The sequence below is a fragment of the Megascapheus bottae genome, chromosome 3 (assembly GCF_031878675.1).
Source record: "Megascapheus bottae isolate mThoBot1 chromosome 3, mThoBot2.hap1, whole genome shotgun sequence".
NCBI lineage: Eukaryota > Metazoa > Chordata > Mammalia > Rodentia > Geomyidae > Megascapheus > Megascapheus bottae.
The window spans coordinates 90,262,348-90,287,099 of NC_143511.1; the positions used below are offsets into that span (position 1 = coordinate 90,262,348).

The 24,752-nt window shown below is 64.0% G+C and overlaps 3 protein-coding genes across 7 annotated transcripts; all 3 read right to left on the reverse strand.

Annotated features, from left to right (window-relative positions):
* Positions 1–1,520: 1,520 nt before the first annotated feature.
* Fut7 (fucosyltransferase 7) lies at positions 1,521–3,510 on the reverse strand. 2 transcript variants are annotated; one of them, XM_090329258.1, is made up of 2 exons: positions 3,417–3,510; positions 1,521–2,993 (listed from the first exon to the last, which is right to left on the reverse strand). In XM_090329258.1, the coding sequence occupies exon 2, from the start codon at positions 2,879–2,881 to the stop codon at positions 1,805–1,807; it is 1,077 nt and encodes a 358-aa protein (XP_090185384.1). In that variant the 5' UTR covers positions 2,882–2,993; positions 3,417–3,510; the 3' UTR covers positions 1,521–1,804. The 2 variants fall into 2 exon arrangements, with proteins under 2 accessions (XP_090185384.1, XP_090185383.1); XM_090329257.1 differs by having other exon boundaries at positions 1,521–3,007.
* A 4,996-nt stretch (positions 3,511–8,506) lies between these two features.
* Npdc1 (neural proliferation, differentiation and control 1) lies at positions 8,507–14,309 on the reverse strand. 4 transcript variants are annotated; one of them, XM_090330981.1, is made up of 8 exons: positions 14,024–14,309; positions 10,602–10,736; positions 10,344–10,514; positions 10,169–10,235; positions 9,988–10,081; positions 9,553–9,635; positions 8,818–8,911; positions 8,507–8,754 (listed from the first exon to the last, which is right to left on the reverse strand). In XM_090330981.1, exons 1-8 carry the CDS (start codon positions 14,133–14,135, stop codon positions 8,662–8,664), a joined length of 849 nt encoding a protein of 282 aa, XP_090187107.1. In that variant the 5' UTR covers positions 14,136–14,309; the 3' UTR covers positions 8,507–8,661. The 4 variants fall into 4 exon arrangements, with proteins under 4 accessions (XP_090187107.1, XP_090187105.1, XP_090187108.1 ...); XM_090330979.1 differs by having other exon boundaries at positions 10,344–10,517; positions 14,024–14,308; XM_090330982.1 differs by having other exon boundaries at positions 9,553–9,632; positions 14,024–14,306.
* Positions 14,310–15,179: 870 nt separating this feature from the next.
* Positions 15,180–20,692, reverse strand: Entpd2 (ectonucleoside triphosphate diphosphohydrolase 2). The gene is made up of 9 exons (XM_090329259.1): positions 20,545–20,692; positions 18,884–19,001; positions 18,227–18,377; positions 17,857–18,016; positions 17,539–17,766; positions 17,018–17,272; positions 16,820–16,939; positions 15,828–15,962; positions 15,180–15,726 (listed from the first exon to the last, which is right to left on the reverse strand). The coding sequence occupies exons 1-9, from the start codon at positions 20,659–20,661 to the stop codon at positions 15,523–15,525; spliced, it is 1,488 nt and encodes a 495-aa protein (XP_090185385.1). The 5' UTR covers positions 20,662–20,692; the 3' UTR covers positions 15,180–15,522.
* Positions 20,693–24,752: the final 4,060 nt, after the last annotated feature.

A 24,752-nucleotide genomic window follows, 5' to 3' on the forward strand; every position in this document is an offset into this window, starting at 1 on the left:
GCCTGCCCCTCCCCCAGACCCTCCCCTTCCCCTCTCCTAGACCCCAGCTGCCCCTGCTCTCCCTGGACTCCACTGGCCCCTTCCCCTCACAAGCTTGCTGAGCAGATGCTCAGCACTGGAGCCCTGTGGTCCTCAGTCCTAGTTTGCTTTATTTTTCAAGACAGGGTGTTGGGGATGTCACTCTCCAACCTAGGCTTCCAAAGTGGCTGGAATTACAGATTGTGAACCCCCATACTCCACTTACTTGCTGAGATGGGGTTCTCCTTAATTAACTCTGCCCCCAACCCCTGTCAGGTGATGGGCCTGAGCCTCTGCATACAGCCTGAGGGATTTTGATTGGTGGGTTTGAGGCAAACAGGCTGGAGTCATGTGGGGGCCCCTGAGTGAAGGCGGTCACTCTATGTGGTCTACAAAAAGTGTGAGCCCCAAATGGTGTGGGGAGCTGGACACCAGGCAGTCTGCTGGACAGACCCCAAGAGAAACTAAGAGGTTGAACTCAAAACCACCAAGGGTGACAGCGTCCCGATTCTGACCCAAGGACGTTAACCGTGTTCAAAGCAGGACCAAGGCATGGGAAGCTGGGGCGACTCGCTCTCAGCCATCCCGCGTGGCCGCTGGGCATGCGCTCCTCTCCAGGCAGGGGGAAGGCATGAAGGAACCCGAGAGGGCCAGGGAGCATGGTGAGAGCTGCCCTTCTGCGCATGGCTTACTGGTCATCCGAGGCGAGGAGCCCGGGCCGGTCAGTTCTGCAGGACACTTGTGGGAGCCCCACCCAGGATGAGACACACAACCCCTGACCTAAGGTCGCCGTGGTGATTCCCTAGGTGACCAGCAGAGGGAAGCAGAGTCAACAGCCCTGGACCAAAGAGGACCCACCGTTGGCTTAAATGGCTGCTGACCAGCTTTGGTTTCCCACATGTGACTGGAAGGGGGCAGGGCTGTGTGATCTCCAGCAGGGGGTGCATGGAGGTTTCTAAAGGGAATAAAAGACCCCCCACACACACATTTCTACAATTGTCAAATCCTTCTTAGAGGAGGAGGGACATAACCCTGGCAATATGTGAAAGCACCCCAGCCTGAGGGCACTTCCTTCTCCCTAATTAGCCCATGGGGCTGTGTCAGGGCAGGAAGCCACTGGCAGGCATTTCCCACAAGCCACAGAGGAAGTGGGGGGCTTCCTGCCTGCACCCCACACGCAAACTGCTGGGACAAGCCAGTGCCCTCACCAGGCTCAGGAGCTCTGCCCCTGGGGCTCCTGTGTGTACGCCCACAGGTCACCAGTGCCTCACACACCACACCCCTAACCGCCAGAGGGGCTCCCTGCCTCAAACACCCCCCAACCTGAGCTCTGTGAGACGGGGTGCCCCACACCCCTAGTGGGTCTGATCTCTGGGGTCAGGGAATGTTCCACCCCTAGTAGGTTCCAGTTGGGAAAGGCAGCAGAGCCTGCGACACCAGAGGGCAAATGGGGTCACAACCAGGAGCCCAGATGCTGAACAGAAGGAGACAGGACTCCGGAACCCGCTCTGCAGCTGTGGCAGACTGGACCCAGGAAACGAGCTTGCATCTTTATTGCTGATTGACTCTCGACTCCCTCCCGCACACATGGCGGCCTCAGGCCCATCTTCCTGCACTTTGGAGGCCAGGGCAGCAGGTATCGGGCCTGACTGCGTCCCCCCCCCCCCCAGCCTGCTCCCTGCACTCTAGCTTCCTGGTCTGAGCCCAACCTCCAGTCGGCCCATGGAAGGCTGAAGCCCCGTGTTTGACCTCAGCACCCAGCCTTTCCTGCCCCGCCTGTGGGAGCTCAGGCCCGGAACCAGGCCTCGAGGTCCTGGTAGACCTGGCCGCGGGGCAGGCGGGGGTAGAGGGCACAGATGGCACAGAAGCGTTCCCGCCAGTCTCCAAGCAGCCGCACCCGGAGCTTGTCCCGCCAGGCGAAGAAGCGGCCGTAGAGGCTCTGGTTCATGCTCCTGAGGAACGTGGCCAGCTCGTGGGCAGAGCTGAAGTCGTCCACATGCACGAAGGCCTCCGGAGGCACAAAGGCCTCATACGTGGCTCTCGGGGGCCCCAGCACCACGGGCACCGCCCCTGCCGCCAGGGCATTGCGCCACAGCTTCTCCGTAATGTAGTCGCGGTGCTGTGAGTTCTCAAAGGACAGATAGAAGCGATACCGAGCCACCGTGGGCAGCAGGCAGCTGGCACACAGAGGCCGCCCACTGGCACGCCCAAACACATCCACCTGCAGGTGAGGGGCCAGCTGCCGGTACAGCCTCGCCCGCTGCTGCCGCTCCTGGAAATTACTGACCACCCAGGCGGCCAGCCCGCTCTTGGGCGGCAGGGCAGGCGTGGGGCCGGCGTGGGGCTCCAGGCGGCCGTAGGGCACGAAGATGTCAGAGTCCCGCCGGTAGCTCAACACCCAGTTGAAAATGCCCCGGAGGTGGCGGAGGCCGTGTGTGTGGCTGGGAGACTCCATAGAGGCCCAGATCCAGGGCTGCCCGGGGGGCCGCCGGGCCAGGGGCAGGCGGGAACGCCCGGTCTCCAGCTCGCGGTGGTGGAAGACCACGGCATCGGCGCTGGGCAGCAGGCTTCGGTTGGTGCTCAGAAGGCAGTGGGCCACGCCATACCGGGCACAGGTGTCACGGGGCAGCTCTGGCGGCTGATCAGCGAATGGCCAGTGCCAAACTAGGACGGTGATCAGAGGCGGGGGGGCTGGGGAACCCCGAGGGGCCCAGCCCTGCAGCCACAGGAGCCAGAGGGCCGTGAGTATGGTTCCCCCAGCCAGGCCCCCCCAGGCCCGCGGCCTCCGGGAGGCAGAACCCTGCGTCAGGATGGGAGAAGCGAGGTCACCACCCCACCCAGGGCACAGATCCCCTCCACCCATCTCCCAGTCGAACCCCCAAACCCTGAGGGCCGGGCCGGGCACTCACCAGCATTGCCACGGCCTGCCAGGATCTCACCCAGAAATCCGAGCTTCTCAAATCACAGCAGCCTCCCTAACAGAGGTGACCTGAAATCACAGCTGTGCCTGCAGAGGCCCCGTCTGAAAACTCGCCTTTCATCTTCCCACGGTGCAAGAGAAGCCAGAGCCTCCCCACTCCGCCCCTGCCCCTGCCCCTGCCCCATGGCGCCAGCTCCCTCCTGCCCCCCCCCCCAGCTCCTGGGAGTGAGGATGGCGGCCGGCCGGAAGGAGGCCATGCCCGGACCCCTCCCCACCCCTGCCAGCCTCTTGAGAGGAGCACACAGACGAGGTGTGGGGCCCGCCTGGCCCCAGGGAGGGGAAGGCCACCCCTGTGAGCACCTGAGCAGAGGTGACCTCCTCTCCGATGGCAGGCGACAACCCGGGCACGGGCAGAGGGCAGGTGTGAGGCCCCCAGGCCACGGCCCCTCCCTGCGCATTACCCACTTTCCTCACTCACCCTGGTGGCTGGCCGGCGTCCCAGACCTGGTGTACCGATGTGCTGTGCTCAGCTGACTGCGGGACTCTGAGGTCTCTGGAGGGGCTGGCCCGCCACACCCTCCTCCACCACCTGTAGGAGTTGCCTCGTCCCCAGAGTCCAGAGGGCCAAACAGGAGCCCGTCCTGGGGTCTAGGACACTAGCACATGCTGGTGAGAGGAAGGCCCCGGGCTGCGTGGTTCAGGGGTGCAGCATCTCCCCACCCTAGGACATGTGGGAATCTCTGCATGTCTCTCGCTGCCCCCTGCTGCCCCCAGAGGGGGCTTTCCAGGCTGGAAGGGGAAGGAGCCATCCTGTCCCCGGTGGGCAGGGGCCTGGCTCCTGCTCCAGGAACAGGAAGACTGGCTGGGCCTGAGGTGAGGCTACCTCCCCCATCTCCAGGTCCAGCCTGGAAGCCGCCTCAAGGTCAGGGTTCTTCCCTCAACCTCTCTGAGTGGAGCCACAGCACGCTGGAATGGGCCAGGCTGGATGGCCTCACGTCCAGCAGAGCTGGTCCACACCCTGCTCTAGAACAAGAGACCGCCGACTCTGCTGCCGAGTGCCCTGCGTGGGCATCCAGGTCCCAGAGACCCAGGCGAGGAGGCCTGGGAGGAAAGGAGGCGTTGGCAGGCACCAGGTTCGAGGCTGCTGTCCTGTCACTCGCTCCGGGGCCCCCGGGGGGCTGCCATCCGTCCCTAGCGATGGCCCTGCCTGAGAACAGGAACCGGGCAGCGGGCAGCATTACCACCGGGGAAGAGGAACGTGCAGGGAGGGCTGTCCGCTCAGCAGCACGTCCTCAGCTGTGGCGGGGAACTTGGGCAATGTCTAACCAAGGGCGGGCTGTGCGAACAGCAGATAGTCGAGCTCGTCTGAAGACCACAGGGAGAGCCACTGTGCCAATCTGGATGGCCAGCACGGGTGCAAGCTCACCCAGCGTTTAGGGAGATGACCACCGTGACATATCTACACCCCAGCCCCACCCCTGGCATCCACCCCCCCCCGTGCCCCCGCAGGGCAAGCTCAGGGAGACACACCCTGGCCTCAAGCCTCACTCCACCCCACCCCACCTCTGCTCCATGTGCCCGTAGGCACTAACGGGGCAATAGGTTGCAGGAAGGAAGCCATCCTGCCAGCCTGGGGCCACCAGCTTGTGACTGTCAGAGCCCACTGTCCTTCCTGTTTGTGCTGCCTGCCAGGCTGCCTGGGCCCAGGCTGCCGCCTCTCCCACCCCCACAGTTCCCCCTTCCTGGGTGGATTCAAAGAACCCCCACCCTGGCTCCATTGGGCTGCTCTCCCCCCTCCCACCGTGCCAGCTCAGGTTGGCACCTCTGGGGTTCTGATTGTGAGAAACTGCTAGCTAGGAAATGGGTCAGAATGAAAGAGGCAAAGGGGGTGAAAGAGCATGAGTCAAAGGGGAAGCTGGGGCACCCCTACCAACCACCTTCCCTGCAGCAGGGCCTCCCGCCCCACCGAGCCCTCGGGGACAAAGGTGGGCACAGCGCTGGGCCAGCAGCCTGGAGTGGCAGGTTCGGAACCTGCAGCCCGCCCCAGGGTGTCCCCTGCAGAGGTCCAGGCAGATGCCAGCTGGAGAAGCTGCAAACCCACGCACTACGTTCCAGAATGGGGCAGGCTGCTGGCCTGCGGGCAGCTCCTTGCTCACAGCACCTGGGGTGGCAGCGGGGTAAGGAGCCTGGGGCCCCAGCCTGGGAGTCTCTCAAGGAACCTGGCTAAACCTTGCGGTCTGCCTGAGCTGTTCCCCCCAAAACTAGCCTAAGCTGGTCAGAATACGATGTGCCAGGAGGCCCCCTGGTGGCTGGGTTCCAATGCCACTTGCTCCAGCCAAGGAGGGAGCCTGGGCATGATTAGAGTTAGGACTGGGGCTCACCTTTGGGAAAGTGGGTGTAGTAAGGACTGTAGCCTTGGAGGCCTTGGCAGGAAGCCCAGGGGACCCCAGGTTAGCACGCAGTCTAGGGAATAGTCCAGGCACTGCAGGGAGCCAGCTGGCATGGAGAGTGGAAGGGCAGGCCCTGGAAGAGCTGGGGTTCCCTGGCAGGCCCAGCCCCTCCCCACCACCTTTCCTCATGAACCCTGGATAGAGTGGGGAGAAGACCATGCTCTTGGTCCCACCTGGCCCCTGCCAGCCTCCGATGGGCAGGAGAATGACGCTCCGTGATCTGTGTGCGGCACGCCACGCCTGCTATGTCCTTTTTCATTCTGTACCAAGACATGCTCCTGCATGCCGAGGAGCTGGTGGGAGGCTGCAGCTGGCCTGTGGCCCACAGGCTTGGCAGAGGCTGGGCATGAGGTATAGAAGGGTGCAGTACAGCTTCCCAAGGCTGAATCTGGGGGTTCTAGTTATCAGGGTCTTGCCCCAGAGTCATGCTGGACTGGAGGCCTCTCCAAAGGGATGGGTGCTACCCAGGAACGCACTGGAGTGGGAGCTGGGCCCGCTGGCATCTGTGCTCAGGGAGGCACCAGGCAGTACAGGCTGCTGGGGGGGAGGCACCCTGTCGGCTCAGGTGGGCTGAGGGCTCAGGCAACTGGAACAGAGGGCTGAGATGAGACCAATCTCTCCCTGGTGCAAGGCAAGGTGCCCCAGGGGCCCTGGGGCAGGGGACCAGACAGCAGCCAGGGCCACTGGTAAAGGGAAAGAAGGCAAATGGTCCTGGCAAGGCCAAACTGGTCTCTTCACTTGCCCCAGACTCCTGGCCCCATTTCCCTCTTCTAGAGGTTAATTGGAGATAAGAGTCTCAGGTCCTTTTGTGCCCGGGCTGGCTTTGAACCATGAACCTCTGATCTCAACCTCCTGAGTAGCTAGGATGTCAGGCGTGAGCCACCATGTCAGGCTCTGAGACTCTTATCTCCAATTAATCTCTAGAAGATGGGAAGTGGGGCTTGGCTCAAGGGTAGGGCAGTAGCCTTGAGCTGAAGAGCTCAGGGACAGCGCCCAGGCCAAGTTCAAGCCCCATGACTCCTCCCCCTCCTCCTCAAAAAAGACTGAGAGACTCTTATCTCTAATTAACAGCAAGTGGGAAGTGGCAAGGGGTAGGGCAGTAGCCTTGAGCTGAAGAGGTCAGGGACAGTGCACAGGGGGCCAGGAGTTTGGCCTAGTGGTAGCGTGCTTAACCTAGCATGCACGAAGACCTGGGTTTGATTCCTTGGTACCACATATACAGAAAAACTGGAACTGGTGCTGTGACTCAAGTGGTAGAGCTCTAGGCTTGAGAATCTCCCAAGGACAATGCTCAGGCCCTGAGTTCAGTCCTCAGGACTGGCAAAAAAAAAAAAAAAGGTTGGGAGTGGGGAGTGTGGCCTAGTAGAGTGCTTGCCTAGCATGCACCAAGACCCAGGTTCGATTCCTCGGTACCACATACATAGAAAAAGCCAGAAGTGGTGCTGTGGTTCAAGTGGTAGAGCTCTAGCCTTGAGAAAGTCCAAGGACAGTGCTCAGGCCCTGAGCTCAAGGCCCAGGACTGGCAAAAAGTAAATAGACAAATAAATAAAAATAAAGATTAAGGTAGGCCAATAAAAGAGAATGCCACCTGGTATTCTGGCAGGAGGGACGATTCTTTTTTCTGAACTGTACCCAGCCGTGCATGGTGGAGAGGCATGGCTGAAGGCTGTGCAGCAGCTTGGCCCCCTCCTATGCAGGGAAGGGGCGTGGATAAGGTGTTGGGCCCGGGTGGCCAGGTGAGGGGAGAGGCAGCTGTGACCTCCCCCCTTGGAAAGAGAGAAGCCTCCTGAATGGACTTCTTGGGTGGACCTTACAAGGCTCCGGAGCCTTCCTGCCTGGGTTGGCTTCTAAGCCCAGCTCTGAGGTTTTAGCCTCCTGAGTGGCTTACAGGAATGAGCCGCCTTGCCCACCCTACTGCAAGGGTAGGAACACGACCATTTCTCCTCCATGGATGAGGCTGGTTTGGGTTCTGCACGTTGGATTACAGTGTTGTTCTCTAACCCCCTTCCTTCCTTGGGGCTTGGCAGTCCCGGACCCCAGCTAAAGGCACTGAGGAACCCCGACTATCTAACCTCCTTACCTGGCCTCCTAGTCTACCCGGGTGTGTGAACCCTTTACCTGGTTTGCCCCCAATATACACTGCAGGACCCACGTCCCTCTGAAGTCAGGGAAAGGCATTCACAGTGTACACACTCTGCATACTCCGTAGCTTTCCTGCTTCCTGCTCCAGAGACAGGAAGTGTTGGATGCCCACACCCAGTGCACGCAGGCTGCTCCACTTTCACCCCCCCCTTTTTTTTTGGTGGGCCAAGAGGCTTGAACTTGGCCTGGGCGGTGTCCCTGAGCTCTTCAGCTCAAGGCTACCACCCTACCCTTCAGCCAAGCCCCACTTCCCGTTTTCTAGAGGTTAATTGGAGGCAAGAGTTTCAGGTCCTCTTATGCCTGGGCTGGCTCTGAACCTTGATCCTCAGACCTCAGCCTCCGAGTAGCTAGGATGACAGGCCACAGGCGTGAGTCACAGCACCTGGCCCCCGTCCCACCTTTTTGTTCCACTCTTTGAGCTTGAACTCAGGGTCTAGGATGCTACTGTTGAGGTTTGTTTGTTGCTCTACACTGGAGTTCTACTACTTGAGCCACAGCACCACTTTCAGCTTTTTCTGTGTATGTGGCACCAAGGAATCAAACCCAGGTCTTCATGCATGCCAGGCAAGTACTCTCCCACGAAGCCATATTCCCAGCTCTTTGGTAGTTAACTGAAGGTAAGAGTCTCAGATTTTCCCGCCTGGACTGGCTTCCAATCTCGGTCCTCAGATCTCAGCCTCTTGTGTAGCTTGGATTACAAGTGTGAGCCTGAGACCAAGCTCTAGCCTGTTCTGCCACAGGGAGCTGGAGCCTTCCAGGGAGTAAAAGGCAGCTCTAGGCTGGGCCAGCCTTGTCGTACACCCACCCTTCCCTTCCTTACTGCAACAGAAACTCGGGGAAGGGCTGAAAAGGCAGGCACTTGTTCCCAGGTCTTCCCTCTGGCTTGGGGTGCAGGAGGCCCCAGGCCCCGACTCGGGGCCAAGTTCCAGGGCTCCAGGGGCGGTGAGTGGCCACAGATTAACCAGCCCTGCACACACAGGTTTGAAATGGGCTTTAATCGGCCTAGCCGCCGGCTGGGGAGGCACAGCGGTGACTGGGCCTGCTGTCCCAGGCGGGATCTCCGTGGAAGGGCCCGGGCCCCGGCGCAGACGCGGGCCGTGGAGGCGCCAGGCCTGGCGGGTCCTGGCCCGGTCACTGCAGCGAGGACGGCGAGCGCCCGCTGGGCAGGGGCGCCGACAGCGAGGCGTGGTCGAACAGCGGGTTGCGAACCTCCATCTCCCCGGTCTGCAAAGGCTCGAGTCAGCCCGAGGGCGGGGCCGGGCCGGGCTCCTCCCCTCGCGCACTTACTGGGGCCAGGCCGGGACACTCGTACACCGTGAAGTCCCCGTCCTCCGTCTCCTCGTCCGAAGCTGAGTCCAGGGCCTTGGGGGGCCCCTTATGCCTGGGTGGGGGCGGGACCGCTGCTCTGGGCATCTCCAGCGGGCGGGCGGGCGGGACCCAGGCTGGGGAGGTGGGGGGAGGGGGGCTCACCGCCCCAGGCACAGCATCTGGGGGACCCCCGGGCTGGGGGATCGTGGGGGGGCTCACCGCCCCAGGCACAGCATCTGGGGGGCCCCCGAGCTGGGGGATCGTGGGGGGCTCACCGCCCCAGGCACAGCATCTGGGGGACCCCGGGCTGGAGGATCGTGGGGGGGCTCACCGCCCCAGGCACAGCATCTGGGGGGCCCCCGGGCTGGGGGATCGTGGGGGGGCTCACCGCCCCAGGCACAGCATCTGGGGGGGCCCCGGGCTGGGGGATCGTGGGGGGGCTCACCGCCCCAGGCACAGCTTCTGGGGGGCTCCGGGCTGGGGGTCAGAGGGGGGCTCACCGCCCCAGGCACAGCTTCTGGGGGGCCCCGGGCTGGGGGTCAGAGGGGGGCTCACCGCCCCAGGCACAGCATCTGGGGGGCCCCGGGCTGGTGGGGAGGGGGCTCACCGCCCCAGGCACAGCTTCTGGGGGGCTCCAGGCTGGGGGTCAGAGGGGGGCTCACTGCCCCAGGCACAGCTTCTGGGGGGCCCCGGGCTGGGGGGGAGGGGGCTCACCGCTCCAGGCACAGCATCTGCTGCCTCTGGTGCTGGTAGTGGTACATCTCAGCGCTGTGCGCCAGCCGCTGGTCCCCGGGCTGCTGCGGGCGAGGGGAGAGGACCGGGCCACGCTGGGGAAGGGAGAAGGGCCGGGCGGGCGGGGCTGCGGACGAGGGGAGGGGCGGGCCATGCGGGGGCGGGGCCGGGGCTGTGGACGAGAGGAGGGGCGGCTCATGCGGGGGGCGTGGCCGGGGGCGGGCGGGGCTGCGGATGATGGGAGGGGCGGGCCGTGTGGGCGCGTGGCCGGGGGCGGGCGGGGCTGCAGATGATGGGAGGGGCGGGCCATGTGGGGGCGTGGCCGGGGCGGGCGGGGCTGTGGACGAGGGGAGGGGGCGGGCCATACGAGGGCGTGGCCGGGGCGGGGCCGCACCAGGGCCAGGCCCACCCACCCACCGAGATCCCGGGCGTGGCGGTCCCGGGGGAGCGCGGCGCCGCCTTGGCAGTGGAGTAGTCGGCCTTCTGGGTCAGGCGGATCTCTCGCTGCAGCCTGCAGGAGTGGAGCCGAGGTCGAGGCCCGCCCCGGGCACTCGGCCCGGCCCGTGCCTGCGCCCGGCCCCGCCCGCCTGCCGCTCACCTGCACCAGCACAGGGCGGCCACAGCCACGGCGGCGGCGCCGGCCACGCAGAACGCCACCATCAGCACTGCAGGAGGGGCGCGGGGAGGCAACTTCGCTGTGGGACGCCGCGGGACGCCGCGCCCGGCCCGCAGCTCCCCGCCACCCCAGCCCGCTGCCCAGGGCTCCCCCCTACCAAGGGTGAGGCCGCCTCCACGCCCACCATCTGGCTCCAGGGGAGCCATGTGCACCGGCCCAGACGACACGGGGGCGCCCGAGGAGCTGCGGGGCGTGGATGGAGAGGCTCCACCAGGGAAAGGGGGGCCGGGCTGGGCTCCTCGACCCCTCTCGGAGAACCCCAGGGTCGCTGCTGGGAAAGCAGGTAGATGAAGTCAGCTGGACACGGCTGATGTCCAAAGTGGCAGAAACCAGGGCAATGGGGCGGGGGTCTCACCAGGCTCCAGGAGCTGCTGCTGAACCTCAGACAGGGGCCCAGCTGTGAGCGTCGAGTGCCTGCCCTCCTTGAGGGCTAGCTCCTGTGCCAAGAAGTCAATCTCATCTTCCAGTCTGGGCTGGGGCAGGTCCTCCTCTGGGGAGGAAGGGCGTCAGGTGAACTCCAGTCCCTCCTGAGACAGAGGGACCCACCCTGCTCTAGGCCTTTCTTCCTGGGCCTGGCAGAAAGGTCTTTAGCTTCCCAGGTTGCCATAGAAACAACAGAGGGCGCTTCCCATGAACCACATCAGTTCCCAGGAAAAGTGGGCAGCAAGGAGGCAAGGGAGGCGGAATGAGGGGAATGTGCGGAGACCAGGCAGATGGAGAAAAGAACGGAGCTCCTTACCCTGGCCCTGGTCCACAGAGATGGGCAAAGCACAGCCACAGCATTTCCAATCTCACCCCCCAACTACCTTCTCTGGCCAACAGGGGCAGTGGAGAGAAGCCAAAGTAAGCCCAAACATCCAGGCTGGACACCAGAGCTTCAAGGAGGAGGCCACATGGGGGCCGTCTGCTGGCCGGGCCCACCTAGCTCCTATCGTGGGCCTCACGGTCCTTTTGGAGCTTCAAGGTAGGTACCCATCCACAGCTCCCAACAACGAGAAGGGACAAAGCTACAGCAACTGCCTCCTGCCTCTCAGTGTCTCACAGGCCACACCCTGGCACCCAAAGTATTGTGAGGCCTGAGGCCAGGGCCTCGGAACTCTGACTCCTCCCTTGATGTCACCCTCACCCTAGAAAGGCCTTGCTGCCCTCAGGACTCAGCCCACCTTTAGGATCTGGGCCCATGCCACCTTGAAAGGACCAGGGAGCTGCTGCCAGAGTAATGTGAGCACCCCAGAGGGATTTAGTGACTGACTCTGGGACAGGGGTTCCCTAAGAGAGCGCACAAGCATTGGGGCAGGGAAGCAGGGAGGCCCCCCTGCCGGCCCACTCACTCCCCCTACCCTGAGCTCTTGCATACCAGGCGGCCGCCGCCCCCGGGACACACACATCCCCTGCATATCCTCCTGGAAGGGCTGGAGGCAGGGCCCACAGGCACGAGCACCAGGGGGGCATCTTTCCCGCCTCTTCAGGGCACAGTCTAGGCTTCCAGGACAGGCAACTGCATCTAAAAGGAAGGAGGCAAGACTGGCCACAGCCTGCTGGGCCTGGTCTCTTTGAAGCAGCACTTCCCAGCCCCTCCCCCACAGGCCTGGACACTGTTCTGGACAGGCCCTTCCTCCCTACAGCCAGGGATCAGAACCAGGAAGCAAACAGTCCTAAGACATATGGGAACTATCCTGCCCCACCCACTCCCGGGAGCATGTCCACCTTCCAGACCGAAGCCTGATCTCAACAGAATTGGACCCTAGTTGTCCAGCTGTCTCGCTTGGGCAGAGCTACCCAGCCTTCCAATACTGGCTACCACCCTCAAGGTGAGCCAGGACTTGTAACCAACTGAGAGCTCAAGAGGGTAAAGCCCAGGTTCAGCTTAGGAACAGCAAAAGACTCTGAGTAGTCACTTTCCCCAAATACTAGAGCTTTTCCATTTGCCATCCTGCAGTGGAGTCTGAAAGAGACTAGAACAAGGGGTGGGTTTGGAAAGCAGTAGCCACCCCACTGCCTAGCCTCTGGCTTGTCCGAAGGCACAGAGAAGCCACGGAAATCAGGAAGATGTTAGCAGGATCTGGGTGGATCCAGAGCCTCGGGAGGCCTGGGTGGGTGAACGACAGTTCCCACTGTCATCTCCCTGACTTGAGGCCCAGAAGATGGTACTTATGGGACAGTGGCTCTCTCAGACCCTGTTTCCCCTGTGGGGTACAGAAATTCAGTTGCTTCAAAGCTAAGGAATAAGCTGGGCGCCGGTGGCTCACACCTGTTGTCCTAGCTACTCAGGAGGCTGAGATCTGAGGATCTCGGTTCAAAGACAGCCTGGGCACGGAAGTCCACGAGACTTTTATATGCAATTAACCATCAGAAAACTAGAAGTGGCGCTGTGGCTCAAGTGGTAGAGTGCCAGCCTCAAGGTAGAGTTCAGGTACAGTGCCCAGGCCTAGAGAGCAAGCTCTACAACTCCCCCCCCCCCACAAACCTCCCACCTGGACGCAGTCAGGGGTCTGGTGGCTGTCACTGGGCAACGGGATCCTTTCTCTCAGGCTGGCCTCTATCCCACACTTTAGGCAGGGCCCAGGGGGCTGGGAGAACCATGGGTCCAGCCACCAGGACGGGGCTACCTCCCTTCCCTTTGTACACTGACGCCCGGTGTCCCCACCCCTAGGGAAGTCGGGCAGAGCGGGGCAGGTGGGCCCAGGCCCCCATGCCAGGCACCTCCACAGACTGGATCAACAGGCTCTGGTGTCAGTGTGCGGGGCCTGGAACTCCAACTAGTTACATGCTAGCGCCATGCAGGGGCTCACATGGACCCCACCTACCGGCCGGGTCGATACTCAAGCCCACAGCAGAGACCTGTGTCACAAAACCACTGCGGGCTACAGGGTCCTCCCTCGCCCTCTGTCTTGCAGCCCACACAACCTCCGCACAACCCAGGGCATGGCTACTTCCCGCTCATCTTTGGCAGCGAGGCTCCATCCAGCCTTAGGGGAGGCAAAGACAGCTGGCGAGCCCCAGAGCCTCCACCTACACGGGGCTAGGCGTGGGTGAGATGCGGAGGGAGGGGCAGTCCGGGCCGCCCAGGGGCCCGTGGAGCGAGGCCAGGGCACCGCCAGGCTCGGCGCTCAGGGGCGTCCTCCGGCCGTGACAACCTCCCCTTCAGGGTGCTGCAGCCAGGAGGACCTCTGCCCGGCTCTCCCTCAAAGCCAGGCCTGCGGAATGAGGCCGCCCAGGGTAGCATCCCAGTGGGGCCACTTACCGGTCCCCTAACCACTCCACCCCTCGGTTCCTCGTCTCTAAGCTGAGCTAAAGCACCCTTCCTTCGGGTTCCCCGCAGAAGCGAGTGCTCCGGAGACCTCTTAACCCCCGGGGGCTCCGGATCACCCCTCTGGAGTCGACCCAGCCAGGGAAAGTGAGACCCGCCAGGAGGGACCGAGCACGGCGGGCGCTGACTGCACCGGGGGGACGCGAACAGGCCCCGCACCGCGCGCGGCGACCCCGGGCCCGGGCACCGGCGGGGCCCCTCCGGCCGGGTCTCCGGGCGCGGGGACGCGGGGACGCGCAGGGCGTGACGTTCAGTTCGCCTCCGCCGGGTCCGGAGAAGCCCGGGCCCAGCCGCTCCAGGTCCCGCCGGCCCTCCGGCCCGGGCCCGCCGCCGACCCGGCGGGGCCTGCGCGGCCTGCGGGGCCTGCGGCGGGGCGAGGCCGGGGCGGCGGCGGGGCATCTCGGCGCGCCGCCCGATCCCTCCCGGCGCCCCCGGCCCTGGGCGGCGCGCGCCCGAGGCTGGCTCACCAGGGCGGCTGGCGGCGGCGCCGTTCAGGGCCGCGGCGAGGACCAGGCCGGAGAGCAGCAGCCGCAGCAGCCGCAGGTGCCGCGAGGAGGGCGGGGGGACCGGCGTCGCCATCCTTCAGCGCCGCCGCCCGGGCAGCATGGCACCTCGCGGGCCCCGGCTCCGCACCGGCTCCGGCCGCCGCCGCGACGAGAGAAACCGGGAGCCGGCGGGGGCGGGGAGGCGGGGCGGCGGCGAGGGAAGAGGAGGGGGAGGGAGGGGAAGGCGGCGCCGACGCTGCGGCGGCGGATCCGGGAGCGCGGCGCGGCGGCGGCGGGCGGCGCGCGTGCGGGGAGTGCGCCTGCGCGCGCCACCTGCGGGGGGCGGGGCCCGTCCGCCAGCCCCGCCCCCGCCAGCCCCGCCTCCGTCCGTCCGCCCCGCCCCCGCCGCCCGCCAGCCCCGCCCCCTCCGCCCGCCCCAGCCTCCGGGATGTCCTGGAGGACGCGCCGCCCCCCGGAGCCAGGGAATCCCGGTGCCCGGAGACGCCAGGGCCGCGCCCGGAGGAAGGCGAGGAAACCACGGCCGCCCCGGCTGCATCCCGCGGCGGCCACCAGGGGGCCAGCGCGGCCTGGAGCGGCGGCCCGAACCCCTGGGAGCTGTCCAAGGTGGCCAGGCCCCAGGGACCCGCGACGGGGCGCCCGCGGGCCCTCCTCGTCTCCCCACCGCTTCCCTGGGCAGCCTCCCCCCGGTGGCCCAGGCTGGCCGAGCAGGCGTGCAGGAAAAGTACAAAGCACAGGAATGTGGAGGGCAGGGGCCGAGCCATCCACCCGGGCGAGAGCCACTGCAGAGACCGCTCATCCTGCGCGGCCGGTAGGGTGCAGAGAATTCAGGGTGTCATGACGTTGCCCCAACACCAGGTTCAAGCCCGGCCTTCCACACTGCCCCCCCTTTCGGCCACCTCCCCTGCCCCAGGCCTGCTGGAGGTCAGAACCCAGAGGACCTGGAGTCCGTCCTGGTTTTGACAGTCAGGGAAGAGTAAAGGACTCAGGAACTCTCCCAGTGGAGAAGGGGTGCCCCGAGTCTGGGCCAGAGAGGAGGCAGGAAGCGTTGTGTCCACTCTGGGGACTTGGGGGGACAGGTCAGTAAGGGGGGCAGGCCTTACACGGTGAGGACTTCAGCTCTAGGGAAATAACTTTTATTACAAAATGTTTACAAGCAGGATCAGACACCCCCAGTCCAGGCCAGACCCTACAGAGGGCCTCCCTCCCTGGGGCCCCTGCCCCGAGTCACAGATGAGGGACCTGCTACCCCGGGGGAGGGAGGGCAGGAGGCACTGAAGAGAACCCCAGGCTGGAAGGGGCAGGGGGAGCAGGGAGTCGTGGAGGGGAGAATGTGGGGCTGGAGTAGTGGAGCACAGGTACTGAGGGGGTGCTCGGGTCTGCGGGGACCCCGTGGGTGTGGGTGCTGGATCCTGGCTCCCAGCTCCCCATGGTGATGGTGGCGGGCGGCTCCCCCCAGGACCCTAGATGGCGCTGGTGAGCTTGGCCAAGCGCACCTGGCGCAGCACCAGGAGCAGCCCGGCCAGGAGCAGGGCCGCGAAGAGCAGAAGCAGGGCCGCCCAGGAGGTCAGGGTGGTGCCCTTGCGCAGCCCGGGCGGGTCAGCCGGGATCAGGTTGGTCAAGTTCAGCATGTACCCCAGTGCCCAGCCGATCGCCGTGTCCCCGGCCTGGGAGGGAGGGTCGGGGTCGCGGCCCCGTGAGGTGGGCCTGCCCCCCCCCCAGCCCGGGGACCCCAGCTGCCCATGGCTTCGCTCCACCCTGCGCCTACCTTCTTCTGGAAGGCCACACCACCAAACGTGTGCTGGTCAAACCCATAGCCGCGGCTCAGCAGCTGTTGAATGAACATGGCCATGGCGCAGTAGCTGGCCAGGTGGGCCTCCTGCCCTGACGCCTGGGCCTGCAGCTGGGACAAGGGTGGGACATGGCCAGTGAGCGCAGGGGAGTGCCGCACTGTCCCACATGCACAGCCAAACAGCAGTGCGCAGGAGGACGGCCCCCCCTCAAGGCAGGAGCTGTGAGGGTGGCAGCCCCCCCCCCAGTCAGCACCGCTGCCTGAAAGGCCAGCCTTGAGGGGACAGCAGGGTGGCAGTAGAGTTGCTGCTATGTGGGCAAGGGCACCAGTGCTCCAGGTTTGAATCTGGTCATCTACCCTTGTGCCACCTTTCCTAAGTCCCCTTTGTCTGCATGCTGTTAGGCGGATGGGACCGGGCCTGGCCTGTTTCTTCAGGAGTCGCCAGTGGGCACTTCTGGTTGCTCAGACCGCTCCCCTTTTCTTTCCTTAGAAAAAAATTACTGTCTAGCCAGAGGCAGAGGGCAAAAACCCCATGGTCCGTTCAGCTCCTCACCTTCCACCCCAAACCTTGCCACTTTTCTCTGCCACATCTCTCCCCCGCCTGGCCATTCTCCCCACACCGCCCAGGAGGTACCTCCTGCTCTGTCCACAGTGCTCTGCAGAGCTCTGAACTCCTGCTTCTCCCCGGCCTGGCCATTCTCCCCACACTGCCCGGGAGGTACCTCCCACTCCGTCTACAGTGCTCCACAGAGCTTTCAACTCCTGCTTCCCTTGGCCCTCCATGAGTGGTTGCAGGGTCAGACCTAAGAAAACCACGGAAACCCCAGCTCACTCGACCCCAGCCCCCAGCTATATTTGGCCATGTCTCGAGTCCACCGTGGTCGTTCCTCAGCACAGTGGCATGCTGAGAGACCTCCACACAAGAGGAGGAAGGAATAGTGGGATGGGGGAAGGTGATCAAGCCTCACCTCAGCCCAGGTCTGGTTGCAGACGGTAATGGTGGCTGACTCCAGTTGCTGCAGGGTCTCGACTGGAAGACCCATCACAGTTCTCAGGAAGTCTAAGGTGTAGTAGAACGCAGAAAAGGCCTACAGGAAGGAGCAGGGTCACTGGAGGCCCGTGCCTGAGAACCTCAGGCCCCTGTCCCCTTGTCCTCCAGGACTCACAATGAAGGGCCCCCCCACAGGGGGCTGGAAGACCCCGTTGAAGGAACATTGGGAGAAGGGGCAGGTGGAGAAGTTGAAGAGGCCGGAGACAAGGTCATGGCAGAGGGCGGGGTCGCTGGTCCCAGACAGGCTGACTGTGGTGCTGCTGTTGAAGCTTGGGGGCCGCAGGCCTGCTGTGCAGGGCGACCGGTACAACTCGCCAAGGGTCACTACGGAGGCGTAGCCTCGTGGCCAGCAGGGGTGGAAGCGGTGGGTCTGAGGGGCGAGCAGAGGGCAATCGGTACCGCGTGACCCGCCACCCCGCCTCGGAGGGCCGGCCTCCTGACGGCCCCCACATCACCTAGAGCAACCGCACTGTGTCCTGGCGCCATCAACGCCCCCACCCCCTGCTGGGCAGAAGGAGGCCCCCAGTGGAGTCGGTCCAGGCCCTCAGCTGCAAGGCCTTTGGTAAGGCTGGGGCCCCCTGGGGCCCTGTCCCTCCTCCTCTGTCCCCTAAGGAGGTGAGAGCAGGGAGGCAGCACCTGGAGAGCACTGGCCAGCAGCCTCTGGAGGACCTGGTCTCGGCCGTAGCAGAGGAAGCTGTGCGTGTAGACGCGGTATTCCTGCCCATACAGCCGCAGCTGCACTTCGCTGGCGGGGTCCTCGGCTGGACTGGCCGTCTCAAAGGTGATCTGCGTGGAAGCTCCTCCCAGGTCCATGGCCCCCGTCGTCCCCCGCCTGGGCCAGAACCACCGGCCCACCCAGCCATACTGTGCAGAGTGGAGGCGTGGTCAGAGGGTGGGCAGGCCCCTGCTAGGCCCCCACCAGACCCCCGCCAGCCCCCACCGGGCCCCACCCACCTTAATGAAGTTCTCCAGCAGGTAGTTGGCTGTCACCCAGCCAAACACTCCCTCGTCCTGGCCAGAGAGGATGCGTGCACCACGGAAGTCAAAGGGGTACTGGGTCAGTGTCTGAGTCACGGCCCCGAGCACACTGGCAGAGGCTTCCGGACTGGTGAGACTGCACACCAGGGAGGATTCTCAGAGGCCCCCTCACCGTGGAGCTGAGAGGACTGAGAGGACCCCTCCCCATGACGCAGCGAAGACTGAGAGGACCCCTCCCCTGAAAAGCGGGAGGACTGAGAGCCCCCTCCTTGGAGTCTTCCAGCCCCAAGCAGGTGCCAGCAGCTTCAGGTCCACCTCCCCGAGGTTAAGGCAGAGGAATACTCACCTGAGTAACCTCATGCCCGCCGTGGCTCCCAGGTAGAGCGGGGTTGTGGTATGTTGGTCTTTGGGCACATCCCTAAGTGCCTGCTCAAGGCATTCAACCAGACTCTGGCCGGCCCCAGAAGGGTTACTGGCATAGCTGGAGATGCCCCCACCTACAGAGGGGCTGGGTGTGGGCCAGGCCTGGCAGACAGCCCCCAGGTAGACCACAGGCTGCTGGGGTTGGGGTCCTGCCTCCCAACCAGGTGGCAGCTTAGGCACACCTTCCCCACCTACACCCCAAAGATGCCCATTTCAGACACAAAGGAGCTCAGGTGCCGCCCAGGCTCTGAAGCTGCCGCCTGGCCAGTGGGTGTGGGCACAGGTGCCTGGACAAAGCACGGGACAGTGGCCAGCCGGTCCAACTACCCCAGGGACCAGTCGGGATGTGGGTGCTGGAGCCTCAGATCCCAGAGGCTTGTCTTAGGCTAGTCAGGCCCAAACTGCCCCCCCCCTTTCTAGAACACACAGCCCCTCCCAAGCTTAGCGCTCCCAGTCTTTGTTTCTGAGACTCCCGCTGAAGCAAACCCTGCCCTGCACCACCTGGAGGGTCAGTCAAGCCTGGAACCTGAGACCCCCATAGGGAGCTGAGGCTGGGGCAGGTCGGGTGCCCCAATCTCACCCTGAACATCGCAGGAGCTGTGCTGGCCCACGATGCCTGTGTCGTTCTCCTTGTCCCCTGGCCACTTGTAGATAAACATGGATGTGTGCGAGGATCCAGCATCCAGGACGATGCCATACTGAGTGGAGAGAAGGGGAGGAGGGGGAGGAGTCAGCCTGGGAGGTCCAGGAGCCCTAGAGCCCTCCCCCCCACCCCAGCGCTCTACTTCTGCTTCAACTGTGGTAAGCTGTGTGCCATACCCACAGTAATGCAGCTTTGATGGAAGAAGAATTAGCAGAGGCCTATCAGTGACCCTCTCTTCTGACTGCCTGAAGACCCAAAGCCAGGATCAGGATGCAGCCCTCCTAGGAGAGGCAAAGCCTGGGCCCAGGATTACATCTGCAACTTTGCCCTGGGGCTCTGAGGGGTGTGGCTCAGGAGGGAAGACGCACAGCTGCAGATAAAACTCCTTGGGCCTGTCTTTCTTTCTTGGCACTCCATACTCTGCAGCTGTCTGCCCTGACTTCAACCAGACCTGAAGATGTAGATGTGAGGGCTGGAAATGAGCTTCCAATATGTGTCTCCTCTCTGAGCCTCAAAGCCAGAGGCAGAGAGGCCAGTCCTGTGGAGCTGGGAGGGGCGAGATGGATTTTGCTTGCTGTCGGGGTGTCCTCAGTACCCAGCATGTAAGGTGCTTGGTCTAGAACCTGCCTACAAATTCTGCCCACCATTCTAGGGGCCTGGCTAAGGGCTAGCTTCAGGTGGGGCCAACACCAGCCTGGAAGGCTGTCCTGGGGCAGAGAGCTTGGCCTAGAGTGCTTGCCTAGCATGCTTTGGCTCCTTGGTACCACATACCAAGCCAGAAGTGGTGCTGTGGCTCAAGTGGCAGAACCCTAGACTGGCCAAAAATGAGAGGTGTGGGGGGGACTCTGCTGCCCGCCAGGCACACCAGGAACCCATCAGAGAGCAGGGAGGCTGGAGGGCCCCGCCTCTAACACCGCCACCTTCCTAGGCTCATGGGGGACCCGGCCTCCCCCAAGGCACACCCCAGTGAGGGTTAAAGGCGAGAGCCTGGCTGGGAGCCCGCCCAGCTCAGCTCCAGCCCCTCTGGATGGCCGGGCCCTTCTTCAAGGTCAGAACTCCGCGGGCGGAGCACCAGGGTGGCCGGCTTGAAGGGTCCGCAGACCCCGCACCTGGCACGCCCCATCTGGGACAAACCCACCAGCCGCCTGGGCGGCCCCGCGGGACCTCGGCCCAGGGTGCCCGGGGGTCGCGGGGCCCCCTCGGCCTGGACCCCGCGTGCAGGGGCCCCGGGGCGGGCAGGTCGGGGCGCAGCGCGGGCGGGCAGGGGCGCAGGGCGGGTGCGGGCGCGGGCGCGGGTGCGGGCGGGCAGGGGCGCCGGGGCGGGCAGGCGGGGGCGCGGGTGCGGGCAGGCGGGGGCGCGGGCGGGCAGGGGCGCGGGCGGGCGGCCCCGCGGCCCGGGAGTTCCCGCGATCGTGGCCTCCAGCACCGCGACGCCCCGGAAGCGCCGCGCCCCGCGGACGTGGAGGGCGGAGCGCAGGGCCTGGCGGCCCAGCGGGGCGCGGCGCGGGGTCTCGGCGCGGGGTCCCGGCGCGGGCCCGGGAGGGTCCGCCGGGCTCCGGGCCGCCCGACCCCCGCCCCGCGCTCCCGCCGGCGCGCACCTTGAGAGCCGGCGGTTCCCGGACGTCGCGCGTGGGGAGGCAGAGCAGGAGGAGGCCGGCGAGGCCCACCGCGGCCAGCAGCAGCGGCGGCAGCAGGGACAGCGCCTTCCACGCCATGGGCGGGCGGGCGAGGAGTTGGCGGGGACCGGGCGGGCGGGCGGCGGGCGAGGACGCCGGGGCGGCCGGGGCCGCGGGGTAGGCGCCCGGGAGGGGCGGGGCGGGGCCTGGGGCGGGGCGGCGGGGCGGGGCCTGGGGCGGGGCGGGTCCCAGGCCCGGGGACGGCGACGGCGACGTCCCCCCTCGCCCCGCTCGGAGGGAGGAAAGCGGACGGCCCGGCACGCGCGGCCGGGGACCCGCAGCCCCGCGACGCCGGCCGGCGGGGACGCCCCAGGCCCTGCCCGCGCCAGCCGGGCCGGGACCCCGCGGGCCGCGCGGGCCGGGGCGTGCGGCGGGCGGGCCGAGCCTGCCATCGGGAGAGACGCCGCGGCGGGGCCCCAGCCGCAGCCCCGGGCCGCCCCCGGCCCTCCGGGGCCTCCGTGCGCGAGGGTGGCCCCGCAGGACACCCGGGGCCCGGCCGGGAGGGCTCGGTGGGCGCAGACCCAGCACCGCCCTCCCGGCCCTCCGCCCCTCCAGCGGGCTCCCTGGCCCCCCGCCAGCCTCCTTTGTGTCCCGGGCCGCGAGGAGCCCTGCGGGGAGCTTGGGGGCTCAAGGGCTGCCTTTGATGCGAGCGGGGTCTGCAGGGCCGCAGCCAGAAAAGCAGGCAGGGACAAATCGGGCCGGCTGGGCCGGCTGCCCAGGCCGGGTCGGGAGGCCCAGGCCCGGCAAAGGCGTCTTTCTTCCAGCTGGGGACCCGAGGGGGGGGCGGGACCTGGAGGTCACCCACCCTCCAAGCCGCAGTCTCCAGAACCAGACTTCTGAGTTTGGCAGGCCTGTTTCCCGGTAGCACAGCCCCCCCCCCCAGCCCTTTCTTCCATGCCCCAGGGGAGAGACAGGGTCTGGAGGGTGCCGTGAGCCTTGGTGAGCCAGTACCCCAACTCTCCTACTTGGCCCAAGAGGGCTTTTTGGTGTTCTGCCCTTGGATGGAAAAGCCTGGGGCCACAAGTGCCCCCGCCAGGCCTGACAGGATGGGGCAAGGGCAGGGGAGGCCTGGCCCCTGCCCTAGGGGAGAAAGCTCACAGCCAAAGCTCAGAACAACTGCCAAGATGGGTAGGAGAGAGTTAGGGAGCTCTGCCAGGGCCAGGGCAGGGACTGAGTTGTCTCTGAGAAAGAGCTGGGGCAGGCCTGGAGAACGCGCTCCAGTGAAAGATATTCTCAGGGACTGGGGCCTTGGAGAGAGCCAGGGGGACGGATGAGAGAGGAGGACCAGAGCCGAAGGGAGGACGGACGAGAGAGGAGGACCAGAGCCAAAGGGAGGACGGACGAGAGAGGAGGACCAGAGCTGAAGGGAGGAGTCTCCAGCTTTGGGAACTTGGCCAGGTGGGGTCCCTGGATGGGCTGGATTTTGCTTGGTGGGGGCCCCTGGCGGAGAACTGAGGACACCACAGGTGCAGGGCCCCCTCTCCCAGGGCTCGGCCGCCTCAGGGAAGGGAGCCCAGGCAGGTCTTCCCACCAGAAAGCCCAGGGTGCTGTGCTGGATCACCAGCGCTGCGGGAGATGGTTGCCGAGAGCCCCTGTCCCTGGACACATTGGTCATCCAACAAACACTGGCGGCCTCCCTGTGTGCTGGAGCACGGGGCTCTCCACGGAGATGGGCACTTTGGGGTGTGCACCAGGACTGGGGTTTGCTCAGGCCAGGGTGCTGTCCCAGCCTTAGCTCTCAACAATGACTCTCTACCACTTGGGCCACACCTCTCTATCTGACTTTTTTTTTTTTTGCCAGTCCTGGGCTTGAACTCAGGGACTGAGCACTGTCCTTGGGCTTTCTCAAGGCCAGAGCTCTACCACTTGCGCCTCAGCACCACTTCTGGCTTTTTCTACGTGTGTGGTACCGAGGAATCAAATCCGGGTCTTTGTGCATGTCAGGCAGGCACTCTACCACTAGGCCACACTCCCCCCTCCCCCCTTTTTTTTGATAGTCCTGTGGCCAGAACTCGGGGCTTGGGTGCTGGCTCTAGACTAGCACTGTACCACCGGAGCCAGAGCTTCACTTCTGGCTTTTTGGGGTAATTGACTGGAGATAAGACTCTCAGACTTTCTTGCCCAGGGCTGGCTTCGAACTACAGTCCTCAGATCTCAGCCTCCTGACTAGCTAGGAGTACAGGCCTGAGCCACCAGCCTCCCGCTCAAGGGATTCTTGGATTCCAAGATGTGAACAAGCCAGAGCCCCACTTGTTCTGCAGAGAGTGGGCATCACAGAGGTCCTGGGGATGGGGAGAAGAAGCAGACTGGCTGGTGAAATGCAGAGGGCTGGCAGCAGACAGGGCGGGGCCCAGCCACCGGCTGACCAGAATGCCAATGACCAGGGGTGGGAGTGCAGCCTGGTGGTAGAGGACACACATGCACACGCACGCACGCACGCACACGCACGCATACACGCTCAGCTTCCCCTGGGCCATCTCTCCCTCTCCAGCAGGGCGGTGTCCACAGCTGGCCCTCAGAGCCCCCCCTGCCTCTCGTTTGGTGTGGTGCAGCTTGGAGGTTGTGGAAAGCTGTGGAGGACAGAATGGGCCTCGGAGAGACTTCAGAAGAAGAAACCCCATGGGGAAGCACGGCCAAGACTCAACGATTTGCAGGCTTGTGTGGTGTGTGAGGACAAGTCCTCCTCTGGTGGGTCATAAACACGTGGTCTCCTCTGCCCTGGGCTCCCCACTTGCTCCTGGCGAGTGAGCTCAGGGTGTTTACAGAGCGCCAAGCTCATCTGGAAGCAGTGTGTGAGGGGGGAACCACTCCCCGGGTCGTTTCCCAGGACAACTCCTGTTTTCCAGCGTGGAGAACTGCATGTCCCCGCCTGCGCGGAGTGCCAGGCCCCAGGACAGCACCGCTGGCCTTGTCCCCTGGGCTGGGGTCCTGACTCAAGCCATGCTTGCCTACTGAGAATGAGGCTCTGAGTTCAGTAGGAAAAGAAAAAGGGGGGAGGGAGAGATGGAGATGGAGAGGTTGAGGAAGAGAGGGAGGAAATGTCTCTCCACTCACATTTGGTTTTGGTGGCTTTGCTTGAAGACGGGGTTTCCCTGTGCAGCCCAGGCTGGCTTCAAATTCTCGTCCTCCTGCCTCAGCCTCCCAGCAGCTGCAGTCGTAAAATCCCCAACTCAAGAAAGTTCATTTTACTTTTTAAAAAGTCCATCGTAAAGGTGGTGTACAGAGAGGTGACAGTTACTTGAGTCAGGTGATAAGTATATTTCTTTTTGAACAGTGTCGCCTCCTCCATCAAAGTCTTCTCTTGGATTCAATACTTGGTATTTTTTGTTGTGTTTTCTTTTGTTTTTTGTTTTTGGTCAGTAGTGGGGGTTGAACTCAGGGTTGTCCCTGAGCTTTTTACGCTCACAGCTAGTGCTCTACCATTTAGAGCCACAGCATGACCTCTGGTTTTCTGATGGTTAATAGGAAATAAGAGGCTCATGCGCTTTCCTACTCTGGCTGACTTTGAGATCCGAGAGTCTCAGCCTCCTGAGTAGCTAGCATTACAGGTGGGATCCTGAGTCACCAGCGCCTAGCTGGTATGCTTTATTATTTTACATTTAATTTTTTCTTTTTTTTTTTGGTCAGCCCTGAGGCTTGGGGCTTGAACTCTGGGCCTGAGCACTGTCTTTACCCCTTGAGACAGTCCTTTAGTTCCCATGTTCTGCTGTTTAATCGTGGAGATAAGGTGTCGGGAACTGTGTCTGGCATCAGTGACTCACCCCTGTAATCCTCCATACTCCAGAGGCTGAGATCGAGGATTGTGGTTCAAGCCAGCTTGGGCAGAAAAGTCTGTGAAATTCTCACCTCCAATTAACCAGAAAATGAGACATGGTGCTGTGGCTAAAGTGGTAAGAGCACTAGCCTTGTGCTGACGAGCCCAGGCCCAGGGTTCAAGCCCATGACTGAGCAAAAAAACAAATGTCAATTCTGCTGGGTGCGGTGGCTCACACCTGTAATCTTCACTACTCAAAAGGCTGAGTCAGTCTGGACGGAAAAGTTGGTGCGATTCTTATCTCCAATCAAGTTCTCAGTAAAAGCCAGAGGTAGCACTTTGGCTCAAGTGGTAGAGCACTAGCCTTGAGCAAAAG